This window comes from Falco cherrug, chromosome 4, assembly GCF_023634085.1.
Source record: "Falco cherrug isolate bFalChe1 chromosome 4, bFalChe1.pri, whole genome shotgun sequence".
Lineage (NCBI taxonomy): Eukaryota > Metazoa > Chordata > Aves > Falconiformes > Falconidae > Falco > Falco cherrug.
This window is the reverse complement of record NC_073700.1, coordinates 51,485,379-51,511,209: the sequence shown is the minus strand read 5'-3', so window position 1 is coordinate 51,511,209 and position 25,831 is coordinate 51,485,379. Positions and strand designations below refer to the sequence as shown.

The following is a 25,831-nucleotide window of genomic DNA, read 5'->3' as shown; positions in this document are numbered from 1 at the left end:
ATAGATGCTTGTAAACAGAACCAGAGTTTAGAAACAGTAAAAAATTTATTAATTTGGTGAACATCCCTAAACTAAGTGAAAAAGTTATTCCATGAAACGTCATATGGAATCAGGCTTTATAAAAACACACTCATCTCTACAACAACTCTGTTTTGGTGAGTTTTTTAAACAGTTATCTGTTAGCTGATAAATAGTATAAATAATAGTGTATAAGTAGTGTAAATAGTTCTCTCTCAGGTTTAAACAGTGATCTCTTAGGACAATGAACCAATGACACAGATCAGCCTGACTTCAGTACATAGAGGCAGTAGTCGGGAGAACTCTGTAGACTCCCAAACTGAAGGCTATGCTGAAGCAGTAACACGGCACTCCTGCAACACCTCCTGCTACCAGGTACACACAGGCTATCAGGCAGCAGGAAGAAGGCAAGAGGTTACGGAATTACCGACATCATGGCAATGTATCTCAAAACTTGAACTATCCAATACAATACATTGCAATGTCAGTGCTAAAAAAAACCCTGCAACGGTTTTGTGGCACCTTTTGTACTGAAGCAACTTCCTAGTTCTCTCAGTCTGGCAAAACCTGCTCGGACTTGGAAAACATAATAGTTTAAGACCCTGCCGAAAGATCTCAGTTCCTGTGCTGAATTACTGGGTAGTTTGTTGATTCTGAACCATTCAGGTAAAATATGCAGTAACATGGTTTCAGTGTCTGAAGACTGACAGTACTGACCAGCCTCGGATAGGTATGTGTCTATTCCTACAAAATCAGGTATCTGACACAGCCATGTAGCTTAGTGTCATACACTAAGACACAGAAACCTAAAACAGGAGTGTAAGAGTAATATAAGCCATCTCAATATCATCTAGTGGAGAACAACTGCGGAAGAAGGCTTAACAGAAGGTGCAGGGGAAAAAAATCCCAACACACGTGCCTTTGCTAAAGTCTTTTTTGAGTAAATGTCTGTGCGAAGTCCAAAGTTCTGCAGATCAGTAGGCTTCTCTTTGTTTTTCTCAGGAAAACTCAACATCTGCTGAGCAGCTGGAACCTGTGAAAAAACATCACAAGAGAAAGGTGAGAGGCAAAAATCGAAAGTTATTCAAGGTTTTCAGACCAATGTTAAACAGAACATGGACTGAACAAAGAAGTTGAATGTAAGTCTAGAGAGACGGCTTTGCATCGTATCACTTGCATATAATGCCCATAGACTTGGTTTAAGAGATTCCAACCACCTGAAACTCTCAGGTGTCCTAGATGGACAGAAAGGGAACATTTAATGAGATCATGTGCAAGTTATTCTGCTACCATGTTAATGACATTGGCTAGAGCTCAGGCAAGCACACATTAGTGCAGCCTGCAGGGCTCACCTGCGGAGTGCGGATATGGAGAGGCATAAGTCCGGAGGGTGTATCGGCCAGCACATTGAAGTGAGGAGTAGGGGGAGGGCCCATTGCCATGGGACGGCTTTCTGGATCCACTTGGTAGTTAATGAGACCCCACTGCTCCAGAAAAGCATGTACTCTATGAAACAACGTGACAAATTACAATCTTATTAACTAAAGCCTTGCTCATGCTTGACACTGCAGAAAGGAGAGAGCAAAGGAGGAATTTTATGTTTCTGGATCAAACATAGATCCAGAATCTTCTACAGTCCTCCACTAATCACAAATGGCAATACAAACCACAAAGCACAAGCTTTGTCCAGATGTGACTGCACTTTGGCATGTTGCATAAAACAAAACATGACATCTTTGGTTACAGATAACAGGAATTACTCCAGGACAAAAGCAAAGCAAAGCTAGGGCTGCGTGCATAGAACCATTTGCACACAGTGTACAGATTGTGAGGGCTGCACAATCACTGACTTGCTTTCCTCACCTATCTAGCTTTTCTTCACTGAACCAACATATAGCAAGCCCCACGTTTCTAGGGCTCTGCTGCACCTCACAGCTTAAGACTGGTGAAACATAAAACTGACAAAACAGAGCTGCAAAACTGGAATTCCTGGAAAAACTCCACACATGTACTGAACAGCAGAACCTAAATAATCACAAGTTAAGATCCAAACTCCGCAGGCATGGCTCAGCAAGCAGGCAGAATATTACAAATAAAGAATAGCATAACAATCTGGCTACCATAAAAATGGGGAAACTGCTAATCAACAGCACAATGGCTGTTGCCCACACCTACGCTGTTGTACTAGAGCACTTCCACACCTAATGTAGCTCCTATTTCTTTTTGTTAAAGTGCGGGCAGTGGCTGAAACATCCGTGGCTTTTACCTCATGACAGCGCACACATCTCCAGTCAGATTCCTTCTGCAAGCAGTGCTCGTCAAGTACTCTTGAGGGTTTAAGCGATACGTGTCAATCATGAAGTTGCGGTAAGCCAGGTATCTGGAAGACAATTCATAGGTAGTTCATGCATATTAATGTCTAAAAGTTTAGAATACGTATTTCAGGATTCAAACACCCGTATTACTGACAAGCAAACATCAACAGATAGTTTTTATTGACGAAATTTAAGAATCAGTATCAAAAGCAATAGGTAAATAGAATTTTTTTTATATATATACTGAATATGACCCATCTCTTCCAGATTGTTTCACTCTAGACTTTATCTGTGTTTGGATCAGCAGTACATCAAAGCAAGCTTAAATTGCAAATCATGCAAATAGCTGCTGTAGCTTGGTCACTAACCAAATACTTGTGGAACAGACTACTAGCTGCAGGAAAAAATTAGTAGGGTCTGGTCTTCACATGGCAACAGACTAAATGTTTGTCAATCACCTCTGTGAGTCTGGAAGGAAAAAAAGCTGTGCACAAAAGCAGAAGCAGTACACTGGCTAGAACGTTACTGCTCCTACATGCAGGCTTTTTAACGCATAAAAACATCAGCCAGGAAAGGTCAGACACCAGCAAAATGTACAAAAGATCTTTGGAAAGCAGAGGGCAAGAACCCAGAAGTCAGCACAGCACTCCCCACTCACTGAGCTGGGAACAGCTAAGGCAGAAATCACCCCCATGAGACCGCTGTATTTCAGTGCACAACAGTCCCAGCAAGCAGGTTTTGGGGTTCAGCCCCTTTCCTGCACTGCAGACACTGCTTCACAGGCTTTTTCAGTAACTTCCTGCAATGTATTAATGCTTCCTAACACAAGTTGTTCAGAACAAAACAAACTGCCATAAAACTATGGCTAGCCCTGTTCTTTAGATTGAACAATACCAATCTGCCAAATACAAGTTAGTATCCCATGCAAGGATGTGTTCACAACAGTTTATCATGAGCAGATTTCTGCCTTCAGAAAATTCAAGACGGGGATGCCTCACATGCAGCGTGCAAAAGCAGCTGGTAACCAAGAATGAATCATACAGAGGTGGAACACCAAGGCATTTCACAAGCAAGACATAAGCAGACAGATGCTGCAAGTACACATTCCTGCCAAAATCCCACATCTTCATTCTGAGCAAATTATAAATGAAGCTTGCTGGAAAAAAGATATGGAACTAGGTGATGGGATCTTGCATGTCCAATGTTTGGTAGGCGAGAAAAAACGGAGTTTCTTCCATAAAGGAATACTCAGTCACGCTTCTAAATGCTCCTGGAGAGAAATGGGTTACTGTCTGCTTAAGAACAGGTACTTTAAAGCAGTCTTGGCTGCAGAAATTAGTTTAATATTTATTTGTTAAGGTCACATTACTAGGTGAAGAGAGAAGCCTAAGACAGAAACACCCCTAAAGGTTATCCTGCAGGGAGTTGTTTTTGACAACGACATGACTCATCAGCTAAAACTTGTCAACAGTGAGAGAGATATGTCAACTAATATTTAAAATCCAATTTAAGACAGAAACCACCCCTCAGGCACTACTGTCACAAGAACAAACCTGTGTGAGCTTCTGAAACACAGTACTTTGTCTGGCCTGAAAACTAAGGTGGAGGCAAAACATTTAAATAAAAAAGGGAAATCCTTCTGAATGGAAAAAGGAAAACACAAAGCCAAGACTACAAGCTATTCCTACAATCCCTAAATGGCAAGAAAAATACATCTCCAGGGTAACAGCAACATTAGGAGGAGTCCCTGATCTGCTCACTCCCAGGCAATAACCAGCAGCAGCACACGGATGAATGTCAGGAGACCTGATCTTTTAACGTCAACTGAAAAAGGAAGCATGGGCCTACATGTGACAACCACATCAGTGGCAAATACAAAAGGTAAGTATTTTTCACAATTCAATCTGTTTGCAGTCTTCCACACCAAGTCCTAGAAACCCCCAAACACAAACGTGCCAAATAGTAAAACTAATGGAGCAGAGCTAGTGTCAAATGCAATTTGGAATCACTATCATGCAGCTACAGTTACCGCTGCAACGCCAACATGTACAGAAGTTGTGAGTAAAGACTACAGACTGAAAACCACTCAGGGTGCCAGGGGTCTCAGGAGGTCTCCAAGCCAATCTCCTACTCAAACCACTGAATTTTGACCAGGTTGCTTACAGCTTTGTCCAGCAAAGCCTGAAGGACTCCAAAGAACAACATTCCCAACTTCCCAGGGCCCCAGTCCAGTGCTTCATCTTCTTCAGAGTCAAGTACTTCCCTTATATCAAAGGCAGAACTTGCTGTGTTTCAGTTTGACTTTTTTCCCCTGTCATGCACCTCAGTAACGAGCCTGGCTCCATCTTCTCAGTAACCTCCTCGCGCATTGCGCAACTGCTACAAGGTCTCCCAGTACTCCTCTGAGCTGAAAAAGTTTAGCTTCTAATTTATATCTCAATCTTAGCTCAGAAGCCTCACAAAGTCATGACTGAGGAGAGGAGATTCAAGCACAAGAACACTCTGAAGTCTGCCTTGTTTACCTGCTGGAAGAGCAATTACCACCACCATCATTTGGATTAAGAAATGGAGGGAAAAAGTTAGTTTGAAGAAATGCTGTGTATGAAAAATGCACAGCTTTGCAGATGTTAAGACAATGTGCTGAGAAGACATCCCAAATGCTTCATTTAGTAGTTAATTCAAAAAACTGGTTTAAAATCCCCAAGAGCTGTTTTGCCACTAGACCAGGATTTGGTATCAAAATAAAGGGAACACAACAAGCCTAATTCCACTGTCCAAGTTGACAAGCATACAAGTGTTCAATTTTTTATTATTTTTTTTTTGGATGAATTCTCAGGTTTTGGGATTAAAATTTTAACAGAAACAAGCACATTGCCCCAAAACCTGATGTTCACTATCTTCTTGTAATCAATCACCTTTCAAGACTGCTTTGAATAACCAAATTTGCTGTGATTAACAGAAAATTCTCAGGGAAGGGGAGGTGTATTGTCACTAAGGCACGTAACAAGCCTTGCAGTAGATTCTCAAGATAAGCATTTGATGCAAAATCAGCAGCTTATCTTGTTACACTAAGTCAGATCAGAAGTTAATCATTCGATGTATGAAAAACACTGCACTACCTCAAGACAATAATCAGTCTTTCAAAATTATTTTAAACAGCTCTGTGTGTGTAATTTTCAATTAAGAACACTTCAGTTCTGCAGTAGATACCAGACCCCACAAGGAGACAAAATAGGTACAAACTGGATCTAAATTCAACTGAGACAACTCCACCTAGGCTTAACAGGCACATCCAGAATTAAAATGCCACCAGAGGGTTTGGAGCAGCTATATAAGAAAAAATATTTTTCTTCTCGCAATGCACAACTCCAGGTCTCCGATTTAAATTGGACTACCTAATACTTGAGAACACGGTTACATCTCAGGCCTGCAAAGATATATTTACTGACCCTCACCTGCACTTTCAGAATTACCCATCAGCTGCTGAGGGAACCATGAAATCAACACAGATAACTGTGCAAAATCCATTCCACAGTCTGACACAGCATCCTACAACAAACTCAGCAATCACCGCTTACACATGAAACTCCTGAGTCTCAGAAATACAGCATGGCATGAGAAGAGAGAGAAAAATAAGGAGGATTATTAGGTTTCTACAGTATCATGAAATTTTTCAGATGTTTTTGGAAGACGATCATGTCTTGTACCGCATAAAGCTCAAGAATTTGTTCCAATATTACCTGGGAGAAATTAGGTTTATTTTTCCTGGACAACCACTATTAACTATTACTTAGATATTTGAACTTTTACCTCTACTTCAATAATACACAGACACTACCAAACTACAAGCAGCAGTTGTACGGGTGCTCTTTCCTTCTTTCATGCCCCTACAGACAGTATCAGCTTAACACATGCACAGCTAAAATGACCACAGGATTCATGAAACTGGAAGCTTCTTTATCTTGCCACACTCTTATACGCCTACACTCATATTTTACTTACATTTCTGGAGTCTTGGACTTGTTTTTTCCGTTGAAGAATTCAGGAAGAGCGCGACGTTCAATCACATGAATACTGTAGCAGAAACAGACAATTCAGATACCAAATATTAAGTAATCTTGAAGTACTCTGCACACCTCCAAATGACTATTTTCAGGGAGAACATTTATAACAAGGGTTTTTGTTTTTTTTTATAGAAACCTTAGTATTCTAGCATGACCCTTTGAAATTTGCTTATTTCACCAAACAAAGCTGCATTGAAAAACCATCACAATTCAGTCACTGGTCAAAGCAAAACTACACACCCAATGCCACCCTGATCAAACTCCGACAAGTACCGAGCAGCCGCCCATTTCCACCTGTACCTTCCCAAGCTTCTGACAAAGCATCTTTCGCCTCCAGCCTGTTTAGTGCAAACATTCGGCGAACCACCAATACCCCAAGGAACTGACACCTTTATGGCACATACTGCCAAGATGGCAGTGCGTGCTTTGAGTCCCAGCCCAAAGCTGGATCGGCAGCACTTATTAGTGCTCACAAGTCAGGTAAGAGACTGGCTTCAAAGACATAGCTAGTACCTCCCTGGTCAACCGGGAAAATAAAATCCAAAGTATGGCTATTTGGAGCAACAAAACACTGTCTTAAAAATTACTTCTTCCCTTTGCGCTCCAAGGAAGACATATGGAGCAAAAACTGACCACATATAGAAGAGCAGAACTAACGACACCTGAGATGCTATGCGTTACATAAAATAAACAAAGGTAAAGATCACAAAAAGTTAAGCTTTAGTTATTTTGATACATTTTTTCCTTCCATAGTTGTTTCAGATGAAGTGTTTAAGTTTAAATGTTCTTTTAGTAGAATCTTTCATTCTGCATGTACTACCAGCCTGACAATGCAAATAGCACCACAGAAACTTAGGAAATCACATTCTCGTATTTTCTAAATAAAGGGTTGGAGGAAGTGATATGATTTATCTTAATAAGGAAATTTGCTCCTGGAGTGTTTTAATTGCAGGGTGATTGCACCTGCGGAATACTACCAGCAACAAATGAACAAGATAATTTTGTTTTATCCATGGCATATAATGGGATATATAAGAGGGTTTTCACTGCAAAGCAAAATTGTAATGCAAGCAAACAGCCAGAGTACATGGAACTTGATTAGTCAACTCATTTTTTTCTTTTCTAAGATCTTAATATGAAAACTCTTTGAGGGACCTAAGATTTAACCCATCTATTACTAAGTGAGGAAATAGCTTCAAGATTATAAAATGGAAAAGTTGGTTGTGTTTTTTTAAAAATGCAGGGCTTGTCAGAGTAACTTAAGACAGAAACTCATAGAATAGCATGTACTGATGCATGCTAAAACCTGGAGAACTACAAGGATCTTTTAAGAATTGCTACTTTTAAAGGTAACACAGAAAAATATATTCTTGCCCTCCTCCTGTATGTTCAGCTTTTCACCTGCCATGCAATTGTCCTTTTACAATGATACCGCTTCCTCTTAACTTGTCATTCATAGGAAAATACTCTAATTTGAAGATGAAGATTAACCAATAAACTGTTCAGATTTTAGTAATAAACAAATTTTCTAGTTCTTACAATGAAGTTACCCAAAGCTCAAGATATTACACTGAAACTATACTGAGCATTAAATAAAATCTATCTTTTTACTAGAAAATTAATTTTAGCAAGGACTATTCTAAAACAGCAGTTTATAAAACATTCTGAGAGAAGTAGATTAGAGTTATTTTTCAGTTTGCTTTAAATCAGTTGTGACTGGACACATTAAGGAAGGATTTGCAATTCGGGAGGTTTATTTTGCAGCGGTTTGTTTTTACGTTTAAATAACCCAAGAAGCACCTTGCTGGCACAGCAAGGGCCACAACACCTGCAGCCAGGTGGGACAGTGCTACACCTATGCTCTCTAGTTCTCCAGAACACAAAACCCCGTCTCAATGAAAAAGACATGCTCTGAGACAGAAAAATGTCAGTCTCACAGCTGTTTGGTTATTTCAGCCTCAAATCCAAACCAGCTTAACATGCTGTTTCTGGAGCACTAGAATCCAAAAATCAAAGCTTCTTCTCACATACCCTGCTACCTTGTGGATGTCCACTGTTCACACCACAGGGATAATTTACGGTTGCCTTTTACAAGGTCAGGCCAGCTACACCTAATGCAACATGAAGTTTAGTCCGTATTTCTTCACAAATACTTCATTAGTCTTTTAGCTGTGTTTCAGACTGGTTTAGCTCTCAGGAACACCGTTGGAACTACTGTCACTATTACCAATCAAGTATGCACCAATCAAGTTAGTAGCCAACCATTATCACCCAGTCACTCCCAAAAGCACTTGCACAATAGCCTGAGTCATCTCATGACAAAACGTCATTGCTGTCATAATTTTCTCAGTAGGTATGTATTATTGTACCTTCATTTTACAACAAGGAATTGAAGCACAGAGGCTACAGATACACCTACCCTCGTTTAAAGTAAGCCTCAATTAGCTCGAGCTACGCAAAGTTGCCTTGCCTGACCCACAGCAGATCCACAGTCCTTTATCCCTTTTTGAAGTGCATCAGTGGAGCGTTTCATTCTGTGTGTGTAACAGAACTACACCTCGAGCTTTTCTGCTCACAAAGCAACTGGAGCACCTAGAAATTCAGACTATGTGACCCTTGCTTTTCTGCTTTCAGGATCATCTCAAAGTGGGAGAGCAGGGGGACTGAGAAAATAGATGGTTCTATTTATGGAGATTTAGGTCAACTTAAGCACCTGACTCAAGGCACCAGAAGTCTGCCAGAGCTGGGAACTGAACCGAGCCTTATGCTAACAGTGCAAATCCCATCTTAATTCATTATTATAAAAAGATACCCACTTTTGAAAGTTGCACGTGAAGCTTAATCCTCAAGTGTCATACCACATCTTTTTAGATTCCAGCCTAAACAATATCTCAACTCCTAGAGCTAAGACAAAATGCATGCTCAAATGCTTTTCCAGACAACTGACTATTCCTTACTCTGTTTCCAAAGCAGTTGTTACTTAAAAGTACTACTAAGAGTTTAACTTGTAGCATGACTTTCATTCCCAGCTACTCGCTTCTCTTCCCACACCACAGAAGTCTGAGTATACAGGGGACATTAGGGTTACTATAGTCAGTTATATGCTCATAGCACATCACAATCCTCTGACTCCAAGGAGGATTCCAAAATGAAACGAGCATCCTCCCTGTATAATCAGTGACTTATGCTCCAAGTCAAGATCTGAAGCAAAATAAAAAGCCACCAGCTTTCAGAAGTAGATACAAACATAGGAAGATCATACAAGGACTAGCAAAATAGGAAAGAGAAAGGAATTATTTTCTCACAGGGGAAGAATAAAAATCAATGCAAAGCAAAAAATGCTGAGAAAGTAGACTGAAGACCTATGCTGTTTGTTCTCTTCCTCATTCAAAATCCCTGAAAACTGTCAGAATTCAGCTCAAAAAGATTTTTAAATAGAAAAGATGTATCCAAATATGGGAACTAGGCCTACATAAAAGTAATTTCTTTCAGCTCTCAGCTTGATTTATGAGTAAACCACCAAAACTCTGAAGTCTTCCCCCAGTTCTCAATTACTTTCTTACCAGTTGTAGTCAAACCAAGATGCATAGCTTGGAATAATGATGTGGTTGGTTTGTTCTGTGACGTTATCTTCACCTGGATCAATTGACCGACTTTGATCACCTTTGTTAGGATCTTCATCTTCCTGTATCATGGAAGGGAATACAACAGTTAGTAGGTTGCAAGACACATACCTAACAACTCTTAGCCAGCACAAAGTTAGTCCCAAACAGGTGCTTTCCAATCCTGTGCAGAATAAACTCCTGACACAATCTCTGGTCGGGGCTGGGGGGGGGTGTAGGGGTGTGTGGGGAATCTCAGAGACCAGAGAAAGGGTAATTTTGTGTTCATAAAAATATTAAAGGAAGCTTAACGCCAGTAAGTTTTCAGAGCCAGCTCTCAAATCTCAAGGACATACTTGGCAGTATAGTTACACCACGGTTTGCACCCTGTTTACAAAATGAAGCATGCTCTAACTACAAGAGAAAACACTGCGTTCCAATTCTGTAGTATACTGCAACCACGTGCAACAAACACAGCACAAACCTAGAGTACTTTGTAAGCTGTGAGCCTAGCTCCTGCTGTCATCTCCAATTACTGACACCACACTAGTTCTTAATATTGTCTAAGACGGGTTGTATTTTTTGCTACTCTTCCCACATTCGTCTTCTCACTCCTCAGAAGAGCATTAAAGGAAATCAGACTCATTACTTCTAGTTTCACTGGGAGACGACTCTTGTCAGCAGTAACAGTTTCATGTCTGCAAAACTGCGTCTCATTACACTAAACTCTTGCTTGGATAAACTCGCTTTGACCAATCTTAAAGCTGGTCTTGGATATTTCCCTCTTAAGAAGAGGGGATACTAAGTTCAGGTTGTAACTCTGCATGTCCCTGTGTTTGTTCCCACTCCAAGGGCGAGCAGAGCCATGAGTCTGCTCATACAGGGCTGCTGTGAAGACACCAGCAAGCCACATTTTAGGACATTCCTAAGCAGATGACAAGCCCTGGGTCACAGTCTGTTGCTTCACAGCAGAAGCCTCCTGTGAACATAAGATATTCTGCAACTTTAGTTCCAGCACATATTCACCTCCTGATCCAAAATGATACAGCAAAGGGCACAGAGACAGTACTACAAAATCAGGGTCAGGACAGATAAACTGCACAGAAACCCTCAGGTGCTAGTTGAAGAGCCTGCAGGCAACTCAACGTTAAACAGCTTGCTCTACCTCAGTTACTATTTCAGAGAAACAGAAAAGACTGATAAAGTCCCAAATGTAGAGTCATTAGTATCAACGATGTATCTTTTCCTCGGACTAAATTCCCCCAAAGACAAAAAGGTATCACGCTAAATAGATTTAGTGATCTGACAAAAGCTATTCAGAAAAGAAGCCCTTCCTCTCACTATCCCCTCAACTTCCAACAACCTTTTCCTTTCAAAACACATTCACTAAACTAAGAAAAAGATCAGGGCCCCCCAAAAAACACCGTTTAGCAGAGGACATGAAAAACAAACCTCTTCTCATCTAACATGGAACAAATACTAAGGTTGCTGCATCAATCCCACGGTTCCAGGTCATTCAACACCCAGGGATGGAGAAGTCAGACCAGGAAAAAAAAAAATCATAAAAAATTCCCATATTGGAAAAGCCTGCTGTTGCATTCCTTCTGAGTTGGTTTCCCTAACTTGGAAACCAGTGCTTACTTAATAATTGCATTTTGGCAACCTCGGTTCAGACATCTCTCTCTAGACACTTAAGCCCACCGTTCCTTAGTGTGGTACCTGCACCTGAACCTGAAAGAAATGCTGCTCACTAGCTAGTCAGTGCTTCGCATACCTGGAGTTATCTTTCCCCATTTTAAACCATGAGAAAAGATTTTTGAGCATTTCTGAGAACACATACACAGACTGGACATATGAACTGAAATACTGTAACACTAGAAATATGTCAGTATGTAAAGTCAGATTTTCTTAATTACGTGTATAACACTAAGGACACATCCAAACTGTATGAACCTAACATAGACGTGATCTTTTCCTAACTGCATGATCAAGCAGCCATCTTATACTAGACAAGTTGTTAAAAATAGCACCTGGCATGCCAACAATGCAATTCAATACAGAAACTACCCCAGCAACTCTATTAAAATGATCAGGAAGGCTATCCAGGATTTAGATTTAGTCCTGAAACCTACAGAAAAAGCATAACCTTTGAGAAACCTTGCATCTGAAAAATGCTTCTTTGAAAACATTCTGCATCTCTCTCCTCGTTCTCATTTTTAATATACTAATTTAAAATTACGAAATAACCTTACAGCATTTATAGAATTTTTCTAATAGCAAAACAACATTCCTATCAGTAACTAATTTAATCTTACCACTTGAAAAACATTACAGGCTAAGTTACTGAGGATGAGGTTAAGACCTTGATAGGACAAGGGGGAATATTTTTAAACTAAAAGAGGTAAGATTCAGACTAGACATAAGGAAGAAATTTTTTATGCTGAGGATGGTGAAATACTGGCACATGGTGCCCTAAGAGGTGGTCAATGTCCCATCTCTGGCAGTGCCCAAGGCCAGGCTGGACGGGGCTGGGAGAAGGGGTCCCTGCCCATGGCAGGGGGCTAGACTGGGTGTTTTTTAAGGTCCCTTCAACCCAAACTGTTCTATGATCTCAGTTTCTACCAAACTCAGTAAGAAACGGCTGCTATTACCTTTCCTCCAGTTGCCACTGTCTCCTCATCCTGTTCATCTGAAAGGTAAAACATTGAGAATTACACTAATAAAAAGCATCCGACTGCTCATAAGCTTTTCTAGCAATGGAATTGCTTAATTGGAAAAAATATTTTATTTGTTTTGGAAGGGAAGTGAGGAGGAAAGCAAAGTGGATCACACATCATTAAGGCAATCTCATCCTTATGCAGGCACTCAACTATCCCAGACAAGGGAAGAGATAAGAATACAGAGAAAGGATAATTAAAAAAAAAGGAAAATTCTGCCAGGAAAGAGCTTAAATGTCCTATTTTTTAAAAAGACTACAAGGGAAGGCAACTCAATACGTTTCAAATCCAATGTATGTGAAAACTGAATTAATTCAACAAAAGATAGTAGAATTAGAAATTCCTTTTAAAATTGAGATTTGCCTGCAAGCAAAATTACTGTAAAACTTGGGGGAGGGGGTGCTGGAGGGTGTTGTGTGTTTGTTTTACCAAGGTCTGCTACTGTTCCTCCTTTCACAGGTGTGTTTTCACTGTCCTTCTTTGGGTTCACTACAAAAGCAAGCAAAATTGAAACTCCGATGAGTAACCATCAGACAAGATAAAAATTATTGAAGTCTAGCATGCTGTCTACCATCTTATCAATAAACAGTTTTGTTGGTCATCTTTGCAGTTCAAAAGAGTTCATCTGTGCAGTCTGAGTACAACAGACCATTTGTTTGATTTCTCTGTAATTTCACATCTGAACACAAAGCAGCTTCTATTCATGTACTTCGTGGACTAAGTACTGTACTTTTTCCACCTATACAACACTTAATAGTTCTTATATGCCAGTTAAAACCAGGTAAAAATCAAACTGTGTGACACGCGAAATAGTTTGGCATCAAGGACTTGATAGAAGGAATTATTTTTCTGACTTATCTTTACTTAACAGGTATTGCATAGATCAACACTTTTCTGAAAAGGATTAAGAACTGAATGCATTTGGCATGTTGCTACAGTCTTCAGTCATTTAATGTGCTTATGTCTGGTACTTGGCATGCAATTATTTTCCTCCAGAAAACTCCATCCCCCGAAACATGAACTCTGTATAATGTGTGAGAACAACCCTAAAACAGGTGAAACTAAACATTTAAGTGGATTTTTGTAAACTTATTTCAAAAAGCCAAGAGAAGGTGAATCTGCTGCCCTTCTCAGCTGTCACATTCAAATCCCTTGACTAGATAAAACTTAGATGGGCACAGACCATCTGGCCCCATGGCCATAAAGTATTTCAAAGATTTGTCAAAATACATACATATTTTTCAGTGCAGTTCAAGCTATTGTTTTAACATTCAAAGAATCCAGTGTATGCATAGTTTACCATTTTTGGGAAGTACTACTTCTTCTATATTAGGTACTGGCGTGGGATCCTCCATGTCCTTTGTAAGATCTTCTTGCTCATCTTCTTCCTTCTGCCCTCTCCGTTTCCCATATAAGGCTGCTTGTCTAGAACAGATCATACACAAATTCTCTGCCAGCTGCAACTTCCAGATGTTCTCATCTTGATGTTATTCTTCAGATACCAGGATTAAAGGACTGGGTCAAAATACTTATGAAAACATGAATGCTGTACGAAGTGGTGCTGGTGGTTAATGAAAAAATATTCTCTGTATATTACTAAAACAAAGTTAAAATAAAAGGTCTTTTCCACTGTTTCAAGACTGAAGACCACCACTGTACATACATCTTGATTCCAACCCGAAACCGTCTCCAGCATGTTGGCAGCACTGGCATACGGTGAGATTCAAGGGAGGAGCGATTCACTGACGTTCGTCCTTTTTGAGGTGGCAATAAAGGCACGTGCCGTGCAGAAGAGGCACGGACCACTTCAAGGCACGCTGCCTTATTTAACAAAAAGGGCTGGCTAGTACGAGCAGTTCTGCATACAGAGGGAGCCAAAGGCAGAATCACCCACACCTCTCCCTACTCATCTAAGCTGGGCTTTACTTTTGGGATAAAAAAAGAACTAGTTGATAGTTGGAATTACTTCTCACCTCAAATGATAAATTTCCATGTTTGTCTTACGAAAGCCCAAGAGGTCTATTAAACAAGACTCAAATTTTTAGCACAAAAGTGCTCCCCTCCACTTCCACACATAAATAAGCTTTTATTTAGATACAATATTGGCCTTTTTTTTTGTTAAGAGATCAAACTAAGCATTGGGAAAAATCCTGATCTGCAGGACACAAATGCTACTCTGTTAAAGTTGCATTTGAGAAGTGGACTTTAAACCAGCTGGCTATGTAGATAAAAACTCCTCAATTAAATGCAGTAATTTATGGGGCCATACATCAAAAAGCATACATATACTACACGACTGCACTAACAGAACTAGCTTGAGTTATTTTAGAAACAGCTGAGTACTATTTCATTTGATAAATTCTACTCTTGATGCAGCAATGAACCCTGTCACTGGCTCAGATAATGGACAACCTGCACTAGGTTCTCCTCCACCCGCAGGCAGCACAATTCTACAGAGGAGTAAGGAAACTGCGTATGCTGCACAAGCAAAAATCACTCAAGTCTGTTGTAGAGCTAATGATTGCATTCTAAGGCGAGACAAGTGAAAGGTGCCAGAGAGATCCCCATAAGCATTTCTTCAATAAAATTTGCCTCAAATTGCAGGACCTGGACACTCACCCTTTCTTCCCTGTCTTTTTTCTCGACTCCACGGGAGTTGGGGGTGGAGAAGGAGAATGCTTTCTCTTCCTTGTACTTGCTGCCGCTTTCCTGTCTCTCCTTTCCGGACTACGTACAGGCTGTTGAGAAGCAAAGTGGTTAGCTCATCCCAAATACTACAGTTATTGAAATGCTGTAGGCTACTCTCTTCCTTAATACGTCCTACACCAGAGAAGCTAAAAGCAATAATATCGCAACATGCACCACATCCAGCTCCACAATACTTCCATTTGTCAACATGAAAGCCCCTAAGTTTTCTACAGCCATCCTCCACATCCTGCAATGGCTATGTGCTTAAGAACTGTACTCTTAAAGCAAGATTCAAACGCTAGTGTGCAACTCGTTCAGTGCACACTATCCAACAGGAGAGAATCCCTAGGGAGCAGCCTGGTCTCAAGGTTAAATGAGCATGTTTTCAGAGTCCTAACTAACTTCCTGCATTGGGAGAAATAAAAAAATTAGTTTCAGCAAGTACAGAGAATTTGGAAATCAAATATTAACTGATGCTGTTTAACACACCCCTGGCTTCATTTATGAGAAAGTCAAAGAGGGTCCTCTTCTCTCTTACTATCCTTGGGAAGGGTGGGGGGCATGGAAATCAAAGTGCACACTTACATTTCTGGATAAATAAAGTATGTCAGAAAACAGTTAAACCAGACTGTGTTACCACAGGCACCTCAAACTGCTCAACCGGCTTAGCTTTAGCAACTCTGAGTCTCAAAAATTTGACTTATGCAGACAAAAAATATCCCTGTACCAACAGGTCACCCATTAGGCAGAGAAGCACTTACCTCTTCATTTTTCATAGAGATTCTCTGTCGAAAACTCACTGTTTTCCTGTTCTCGTCTACCTCATAATCCTCTTCGTTCATCCATTCATTGAATATATCTGTGTCCAAAATCCACTTGGCATGAACCTAAAGAACAGAACAACATCTTGACACACCAATGATTTTGGAAAAAAATAACTCCACGACAGACCTCACAGGATTAAGGAAATACTTGCAGCTTTGTTACCAGCATCTGAATATCCAAGTATCTCGTAAAGGTTTTACACATAACAGATGACAGTTTCATGAGGCAATATAATAAAGGAGGAACATGACCATAAGGCTACTGAATGTCATGTCTGTTTCTCAGTTGCTTTTAATCACTCTGAAGTTTAAGGTCAGCTCTCATAGTTGGGACAACAGCTCTGTATTAAGAAGCTTACTTCAGACACTGAAAATTACCATAAAAATCTTCTAAATATACAGATCACCTGAACAGACGTGCCACAAACAACCAAAAAAATTAAGAAGAGTTGTCTATATCTTGGAAAGAAAAGATTGACCATCTTGATTTAAAATACCCATCTTCAAGTAAAGTTCTAGTTTACATAGCTGAAAATAAACTCTTGGGCTTTAGAATCATAGAATCTATGATTTATACAATCTACTATGTATTACTATTTATAGTAAGATTTAGACACAAAAAGCATGTGTTCCAGTTATTTACAGGTGACTACCTGAAGTAAGTAATGTTTCAACAGACATCAACTTACTTCCTGACCTGAGCTACTTTTTAATTCTGCTGTTCAGACTGACAGCATACACAAAGAACACCAGTGCCTGTTATGTATAAGAGAGTAAAAAAATAGAACAATAAAGAAGTAGCTACTACTGTTTCATGGCAACAAAGAAAACTAATTACTACATGAAGAACCTAAGTAAGGCTGCTGATGTCAGTTTGACTGCTCGCACGTTCAACAGATTGACATGTGCTGACTTTCTGCATCATTACAACATCAGTTAAGAGCACAGTTCCTAATAAATTTAACCTTTCCATAGAGAAAGGTGAGATATGACCCTCAGGGATTCTTTACACAGCTACTAGTTTTCTCATTCATTTCCACGTTGGCTCTAACTGCATGGACAGTTGCATTCATACACTAGAATTTGTCAGCAATGCCAAGGCTTTGGGAAAATGTAGTAAAAAAAAAAAAAAAAAAAAAAAATCAAGAAACTTGAACTGTGCCCCGTACTAAGAGCATACAGAAGCTGGTATCTACAGTGGTACTGAGCTAAGACAAACTTGCTCAAGACCTTCTGTAGCAGTGTGAAACCAGGGCACAGGGGAGCCCACAGCCACACACGATCTGTCAGCCAGACCACGGCTCTATTTTGATCCCAACAGCTGAATCTGCTGGAAATGATGCTGCCATTACATTAACTCAGAGAACAGACAAGATTTCAATTGTACCACAGACTTCAAAAATTTGGATTTGTTCTCTAAAGCAGTTACTTGATTTCCATATTATCTAACTACTAATATTTGTGGCCATTTCTATGCTACAGAAAAAAAATTAACTTTCTGAAGACAAAGTATGTTTTAAGCCCTGTAACACGTGTCAGATTTCTAACCTGACAGTTCTTTTCTCTAACAACAGTCTTCCAAAAAACCCATGAAGATACGGCTTTTTCCCCACATCCCCTCCTTAAACACTGTATAATGCCGCTGTGCTTTCTAATGAGTTGTCAGGTTTCATCCCAGAGATGGCTGTACTTCAGCAGTAAGGAAGGACTGACCTCTAACAGAAAACACCTCACTCATGTCAGGCCAAAATAAAAATGGTAATTTTGGCACTAGCAGGGATTCCCAAGTCTGTCCTTTTCCCTCACAAAGTATTTTTTCAATAGCATTCCTCCCCATACCAAAGAAACATTTTAGACTTTTTCATCACAGCTCTAGAAATACCACTCTGCTTTTCCAGATATATGGAAGTACAGCCATTGTTACTCAGCAGCACATTAAAACATCCATCCAGTAACACCTGCGCATAAGCTACACCACTATGGCAACCCTGGGAAACTGTTCAAAAAGAGACTTACCTTCCATGGCTTTTCAGGAATTGGAGGATCCTCAATTTCAGCATCTATTTCATTGGCATGAACCCAAGTGTCATAGCTAATGAGAGGAGGCAAGAAAAAACAAAATTGGTCCCCTGGGCTGTTCATCCAGAAAGATCACCAGCAGGAATATTTACTCAGCAATTTTGACAGGTGCAAATCATACTGCTGGGACAGAATAGTGAAGTATTTTCACACAATGAAAAGTTAAAGGAGTAAGACACACTGAAAAGGGAGGGGTCCAAGACATGTAATATACATTTTTAGCTTTCTGAATTTAAAAGCTATCTGTGTGAAATCAGCTCCAGCTTAAAATTGGAAACCTACTCTCTAGGTTCAGCGGTATAAATGTAGTTTGAGCACCTGTGCAAACCCCATCATTAAGTTAATTAACTTGTTTCTGTTCTTGTGAGCTTAAAGCAAGAGATACTGGATTCCTAGAAGAAAGGAGTATGCATCCTCTCTTCAATGCCTATTGCTCTAGAAGCCATTTATTATTTACACTCACTTTTCCACATGCTATTCCATCCAAAGCCCAACTATAAAAATACTAAGAAACCACACGGTAACAGCAAAAGCCAAAACACTCTATAATCAACACGAGGCACGTACTAACCAACTGGCGTGTTATACAGAAGGAAAGATGTGTATACAGCATTCCTCATGTTTATACCACCACTTATAAATACATATACACATACACAGAGTCAACACAAACTTGACTGCTGATGAAAGTATAAAAATGTTTTCAAGTTCTTTATCTGTATGAAGAAAGAAACTTAAGTAATTGTTGTTTGCTCTCCTCCAGTGAAATATGGATATGGTTCTTGAGAATTCTGTGCATGCACAGCCAAGCAGATTTTACTACCCTGAAAAAGTTATTTAAGTAGAAGTCACTGCTGGGTTATCAGTCTTTTGAGTTTTCCAGAACCTGGACTCAGAAACCAGTTATTACAAATAAATTTATGTTACTAACAGTAAATACGTTATCTTTTAAAATCTTCTAACACCACAAGACAGCTTTCTCAAATGCATGCTCTCAGCAGTCACACTTGACAAAAGGCAACCCATGGAATGAAATCTCTCTTTATCAAAGGCAGTTCAACTAGGTCATTAGAAGTTCTCCCTTTTAAAGTTTTATTAACTTTATGGAAAGGCTCACGCCACCCTCTGAAAGTCTGGTTCAATTTGCAACCTTTCTAGTGGCTCTGCAGAAACACAGACTCCCCCTTTCCAAGCTCGCCCACCTACCAGGATCACAAATAGGCATGCATATTTCAGTTTTAAACCGATGATTAAGTTTTTTCAGGCTTTGGACATTAAGATAAAAAGCAGATACACTAAATTACTGCGTGGTTATACTCTAAGACAACCAGTGTTTGTCTGATAATATGAACAGTGACGTACAATCACTGAGAATCAAACCAACAGGAACACAGTACTGTGTACTTGGGTTACATTTTCAAATGAGCCACTGTGGGACAGGCCTGAGCCTGGCGTGCTGCAGAACAAGGGAAGAGCACAGCTGCAGCCCACAAGCTGGGACACTGTCCGTGCAGGTTTGCCACTGATAACTGCAGAGCACCACTACCAGGAGAGGTAAGGCTCAGCAAGCTCAAGGAGCAGCTTGTTTGAGGACATGGATTTTCCTACTCACAAGTTTTTATCAAGGCTTTTCCTTCAACAAACTTAAGTAAGATTTGGGGTCTTCATTCTTCCCCCACCTTTCTTTACCTGTCTGGAAAAAATCCCCAGTGTACCAGCACCTGCTTGTCTTTTTTCATCACAGGTCTCAACCATTCATCTGCAAAGGGGAGAGAGATCTAGCATCAGATTCCACTTGTAAAGCACATTAAACACTATTTTGCTTTTCCATCGTCAGTCATAGTAAAGTTATTGCAACCACCCCTGATAAAAGCCTGCTGCAGTGTCACTGCAATGGCCTGGCCTGCCACAGTAACACACCTGCCTGCATTACCTTGGCCGCGTCTAAACTCACACGTGCTCTGCCTGTATATGACAGACGTTACATTAGTAAAGTCATTTTAATGCTAAGGATGATTACATTTCCTTCCCTGGCCACACACATTCATATCCTAACACACTTCAGATTAAGATTCAAAGACGCCTGAAACAACGATCAGTTTCTCAACAGGAGCAAGAGGCATTTCTGGTTGAGAGGCTGAGGCACCATCCTCTGCCAGCTTGTCCTGTCCCATCCCATCTCCCAAATTCCTTGGCTGCTTTGGCCTGGAACTCAGAACAGGACACAGCAAATCCTCCAAGAGGACATTCAGGAAAGACAGCAGGAATAACACAGGGAGACAGACACAGAGACACACCCCAATCTGTCACTTTTTTCAAATTTCTGAATAAATAACAAAGACTAAACTCCCAAATGGTTTCTTCTCAACTGGTAAATATTTCCCCCCCATCTTTCTGTATCCTTGTTAGGCATCTGAATCCCCTCATTAACTTCTTCTACTGATTTCTATTTATTTAAAATGACCCTCTTCCCAGTATTGAATTCTATTCTCAACAGGTATTTAAAAAAACAACAGGGTTTTGAAGGAAGAATGTCAGGGCAAGGGGTGGTGGTAAAACAGATTTTAATAAAAAACTTCCAAGAGTGTAAGAAAACTTGGATTTCAACTTTCTTCTTTCACAGCAGTGCTAATAAGGACTTCAAGTTACTACAGGCTGACTGAGCAACACTAACACTTTGCTGATTTTGCAATAAGGCATACACTCAGTCTAACTGGCGTTTTAAACTTTTTTTCTTTCAAACTGCACATCTGACACAATGTAATAACCTACCCCCTGCAACCCAAATATTGAGAATATAGCCCAGAGCAGTGTTAGAAGGCAAAGCCGGAGAATGTGAACCTGTATAGGGTTACACTGCTTGGATTTATGGCTGTTTTCTCATCTTAGTATAACCAAGGGTTAAGAGCTCTATTTAACACATCTGCATGTTTGCTGACTACAAAACAGATGGGACCTACTACGCTCAACCCTTTTGTGAGAACCTGAACTCGTTAAAAATAACTACAAGCCCGTGTCTACCAGCAGGACAGGACACAGGCGAGCCCTGGGGTGGGTCAGGCCCTGGCCACTCCTGCACAGGGGGACACTTCCACCTAGCGGCCTGCAGCTGCCAGGCCTCACCAGGAAAAGCCCGTTTACGTCAGTGAAGCTCACATGCGACATCATCCACTAGACAATTAGATGTGTCTAACATGAAAAAAATTAAGAACAGGTTTTTTGTTATTTACTGAAGAACGCAGCTGTTGAACTGCTTTTGTGGAACCTATGTATGTCACAGAGGCAGCCAATATATATTTATATTTATAATAAAGCCAACAATCTCTGTTTACCATGTCTACTTGTTATTGCATCTACCTTGTCAAACCACATAGAAACCCTGATTGGTGTGGGTTCGGCTGGGCCCTTAAAGACCCCCCAGTCCCACCCCCGCCTCGCCACCCTCACAGGGAAGGATTTCTCCCTCAGCTCTGATCTCCATCTGCCCTCTCTCAGCGCAAAGCCACTACCCCTGTTGTATCACTACATGCAATGTATGTACCAGCATTCACAACCTGGCACCTGGATAGATGAGAACACAGCAGACAATTTTTCAATTCTCATTTACTTTAGCATCTATCTACCTTTCACACATCCAGTTGATTCCTAATAATGTTTCACTCAGCATTCTGACCTGTATTTATGCACTTGGGAGCCACCACAGAAGCAACAAAATAAAACTAAAGTTTCCATTAATATTTATTTTAAAGACCCCTACTTCTGCTGTCCTTCCTTTTAATTTTTAACCTAAGTTAATTTAAGTTCTTCCAGACACTTAGCTTTGATCTCCTGCAGCCTACAAGTTATTTGGGACAAACAAGATGTCCACCTGTGTTCAGCAATAAATAACACCTCAGTTTCCAGCATGAACACTGAAGAGGAGTCAGCATTAACACACCTTAATCAGAAAACACCGTGTCAGTTAAAAACATGAACGTTACACCCAACAGCTAGAAGCAGGACACACAGTAACTTTACTTGGAGGCATTAACCTTAGAAACATTTTTCAAGTGGCTCTCAGGAGCAGGCTAGGAATACATTGTGCCTGTGCTAAAGCTCCTGTGACTGCTACAGAATGTAGTTACAAGACTATTTCCAGTTAAAAATTGGAAAACAATTTTACCATCATCCATTGAGGTAGGACTTGGATAAACATGGTGGGTAGCCTTTGATTTCTCTTCAGTTACTGTTCCCTGTGGGAAAAGTGGATGAAAGGAAGAAACTGTATGAGAAACCTTCAGCACATTACCCCAGACTTCTCACAGCCCATACAACCTAGAAATATTCAAGGCTAGCTTCAATGCAACTACAAGAACGCCACCTCTAAGGAGTGCCAGAAAAAGACAATTATTTTAAGATTGCTGCCAAACTACTACACCTCTCACTCTCTTCATCTCAAATGCTTCCTCCTCCTAGTTCGTTCTGCCCCAATTCTCATGGTAAATTGTTTAACTATCAGTTCATACAAGCCTATTGGTGAATATTTTGTATGAAAGCATCTGTAACTTTTTTCCCTCATTACGTACACACTTTGGTCCAAAACAATTTCTAAGTATGACAATTTAAGATTAAGTCTAAAAGAAACTTAACTAGAAATGGCTGCCTTGAATAGAACAGCCCTAGTGCTCAAGAAAGGCTGTATTGTCAAGAGACAGAATAAACACCCGTTCTTTCAAGAAAGCCTCCTAAATCATAGAACAAAGGGAGTAAATCAGAACTACACTAACATGATACCACTGTGTGTCAAAATACCCAAACATGAAAACACTTTTTCTTCTTGCTGGCTTAGCACGTCACTTTCTCAACATATGAGAAGCAACAGATGTACTTCTCATGCTTATGTAGGTGCCACAAACAGTGCGACAAAGCAATTTCTCTGCATATGGGTACAGGCCGTAATTATATTCCTATGGCATCTACAGGCAAAAAAAAATTACTACATGATCTGTTAAATAAATACCTAACACTGCTTAGTGTGACCAGTCGAGAAAACCCTGTCCTTCCCTCACGTGGAGAGCCATAAGGATTCTCCCACATGCTGTGGGGACACACCTCCAGTCTCCATATATGAAGAGTCATTTCCAAGGACAGCCGAAATTCACAGTCTGCAGAATCTTCTGCAGGAGTTATGTTTTGAAACAGTTTGTATGAAAATGTTATTCACAATTTACATTCCACAAACACTTGACAGATTTATTTAAAGGACTTAAGAGCACATGGGATAGTCACAGCCAACAATATGTGAATACCTTATTTAGAAGACAGCATCAAAAGAAAGAAAATTCAAAAAAGCATGAAGATGCATTGCATTATGGTAACAATATTCAAAGACTAGTCTGCTATCAGGGGCCAAAGAGCAAAGAGCTCCTACACCAAGAGTTCATAGAACTGGGTAAAGGGAGAGGAGGTGCTCTGAGCAACAGCAAAAAGGAGAGCTGGAAAGTAGGAAGAATTTAAAAATGCTCCAAAGGAAAGAGCCCTGGTGTGAATAAAGAATCTGCAAAGTGTTTAAGGAACAATGTTAATTCTCCTCCCTTCATTTCCCATGAGCTAAAGATCCTCTTCTATATATCTAATTTGAGCTTTGTGAATTAGATCAGTTAAGTTTCACCTACTTCCTATGGAGCTTTCAAAACCCCATCAGACAACAGACGAACAGAAAGTCTCTCTCAGATGCTAGCCTAACTGAAAACAAAGGGATGGGTACTTTACACTAGAACAGCTTTCAGAAAAAGGTATAAGCAGATTGTAAGGCTTATTCCCTGCCTCTGCTAAACTGAATGTGATTAGAAGCTAAAGACGTAACAAGATGGAAGAATTCTCTAGTGACAAAATGTTTTTCTTGAAGCAGACAGACTTTATGCTAAATCTCACTCATTACCTGTTTTCAAGTTCCTAAATTATTATCCTGGCTCTTCTCAAAAAATCCTCAACATTTATAAAGAAAATCAGAAAAAGTGCAACTACCAGAAACCGTAACAGCATCTCCATCAGCAGAGAGAGCAAACATCTTACTGACAGCTCTGTTTATAAGCCCAGAGATGACACTGGCACTGTGCTGGGACGAGAGACACGCAACTCTTCTGCAAGGCTGCAGTCAGAGCAGCGAGGGTGGGAACGCCAGGGAGGAGGGAGCTACCAGTACTAGGGATGGGGTGGAGGAAAGACAACAGCAACAGGTTAAACAGAAAAAGTCAAGATAGCGAGCAAGCACAGACATCAACACAAATGCAAGATGAGAATTCAGAGGGAGGGCAAAGAAGCAAGCCCAAAAGGCGGAATTAGGGACAGTCTCTGTTTTTAGTTCTTCACATCCCTTTACACACAAAGCTGCCTTACTGAGAAGTCCCCGAAATCATTCACAGATATAGCATGCTTTGAGTTCACTGTAGACTTCCTTTATGAAAGGAAAATTGAATCATTAACTCCAATTTAAGCAATAACAAGCATCCTGAATCAGCTGAAAAACTACAAGTAACTTGTGAAAAATTACACAACTGAAGTTGGGATGATGATTTATAATCCCAACACAGGAAATACATTTAATGTGGAAAAGAAACACTGTACTTTGGCTACAGCCGTGAATTATCAAAACACAAAAGGCTATCAAGACCATCTAGAGTTCACATTCCAGGATTTTTCTCTCAAGACAAGTAAAAAGACTGTTTATATTCTTAAGAGACGAAGCTTAATAGCTTGTTCAGCTCATCATTTCCTATATTAAATTACAATGTGAAGATGTTGACTCTTTTGGAAATATGCTGACTACGTAACAAGCAGGAGTGCTGTTACTTATGCTCTGTTCAACACAGGCAAGAACAAAAGCAAGTAGAATAAAGCAAAAAAAAAGTAGCAATCATTTTAAGACTAAAGCTTCCTTATGCTGTTCCCACATATCTAGAACAGCTGTATTACATGCTACCTTCTTTGGTCTCAGATTTGGACAAACAATGAGCTTCTGCTTTATATATGCAGGTATTCAACAGCAAATCATCTAGGGCCTGCAGCCAGCTCACCGAGACACCATAACTACTTTTTACTTCAACAGCAATTTCAGATTTACTTCTAAAACAGTTACGACTCCATCTCCATGCGAGGATAACTACTAATGGCATTTTACAAATAGTGAACTTCTGGTCTTAAGCGACTTGCTGCTGCCGCCTTGTGTTGTCAGACAATTCAGATGTAACTGATAAGCTGAAGTCAGGTGAATACATTTTATCTTACGACTGACAAAATGTTTTAAGATATGCTATTTAACAATTACCTGGTGACGTTTGACAATATCCTTCAATTTATTAGCCAACTTCAATTCTATATCTGGAATGAGGTAGATGGTTGGTCTGCTCAGACAATTGTTCTAGTGGAGAGAATAGGAAGTTAAATAAGAAATTAGTAGGCCACCTGTGACATAAATCAAAAAATCCCATTAAGATCAGCAATGCTTGAGAGAGCTCAAGAGGAACACGTGGCAGCTTGTGCCAT

The 25,831-nt window shown here is 40.1% G+C and overlaps 1 protein-coding gene across 1 annotated transcript in view; it reads right to left on the bottom strand.

The window, feature by feature from the left end:
* Positions 1-25,831, bottom strand: part of SMARCC1 (SWI/SNF related, matrix associated, actin dependent regulator of chromatin subfamily c member 1) — a 90,702-nt gene that overhangs the window by 46,275 nt on the left and 18,596 nt on the right. The window contains exons 5-18 of the mRNA XM_055706822.1: positions 25,614-25,706; positions 22,470-22,539; positions 19,997-20,066; positions 18,245-18,320; positions 16,166-16,291; positions 15,336-15,454; positions 14,017-14,141; positions 13,146-13,205; positions 12,651-12,688; positions 9,961-10,082; positions 6,336-6,407; positions 2,285-2,398; positions 1,371-1,524; positions 938-1,051 (exon numbers count right to left, since the gene is read on the bottom strand). Coding sequence (XP_055562797.1) covers positions 938-1,051; positions 1,371-1,524; positions 2,285-2,398; positions 6,336-6,407; positions 9,961-10,082; positions 12,651-12,688; positions 13,146-13,205; positions 14,017-14,141; positions 15,336-15,454; positions 16,166-16,291; positions 18,245-18,320; positions 19,997-20,066; positions 22,470-22,539; positions 25,614-25,706 — 1,353 coding nt within the window. The remainder of the gene's footprint in view (positions 1-937; positions 1,052-1,370; positions 1,525-2,284; positions 2,399-6,335; positions 6,408-9,960; positions 10,083-12,650; positions 12,689-13,145; positions 13,206-14,016; positions 14,142-15,335; positions 15,455-16,165; positions 16,292-18,244; positions 18,321-19,996; positions 20,067-22,469; positions 22,540-25,613; positions 25,707-25,831) is intronic.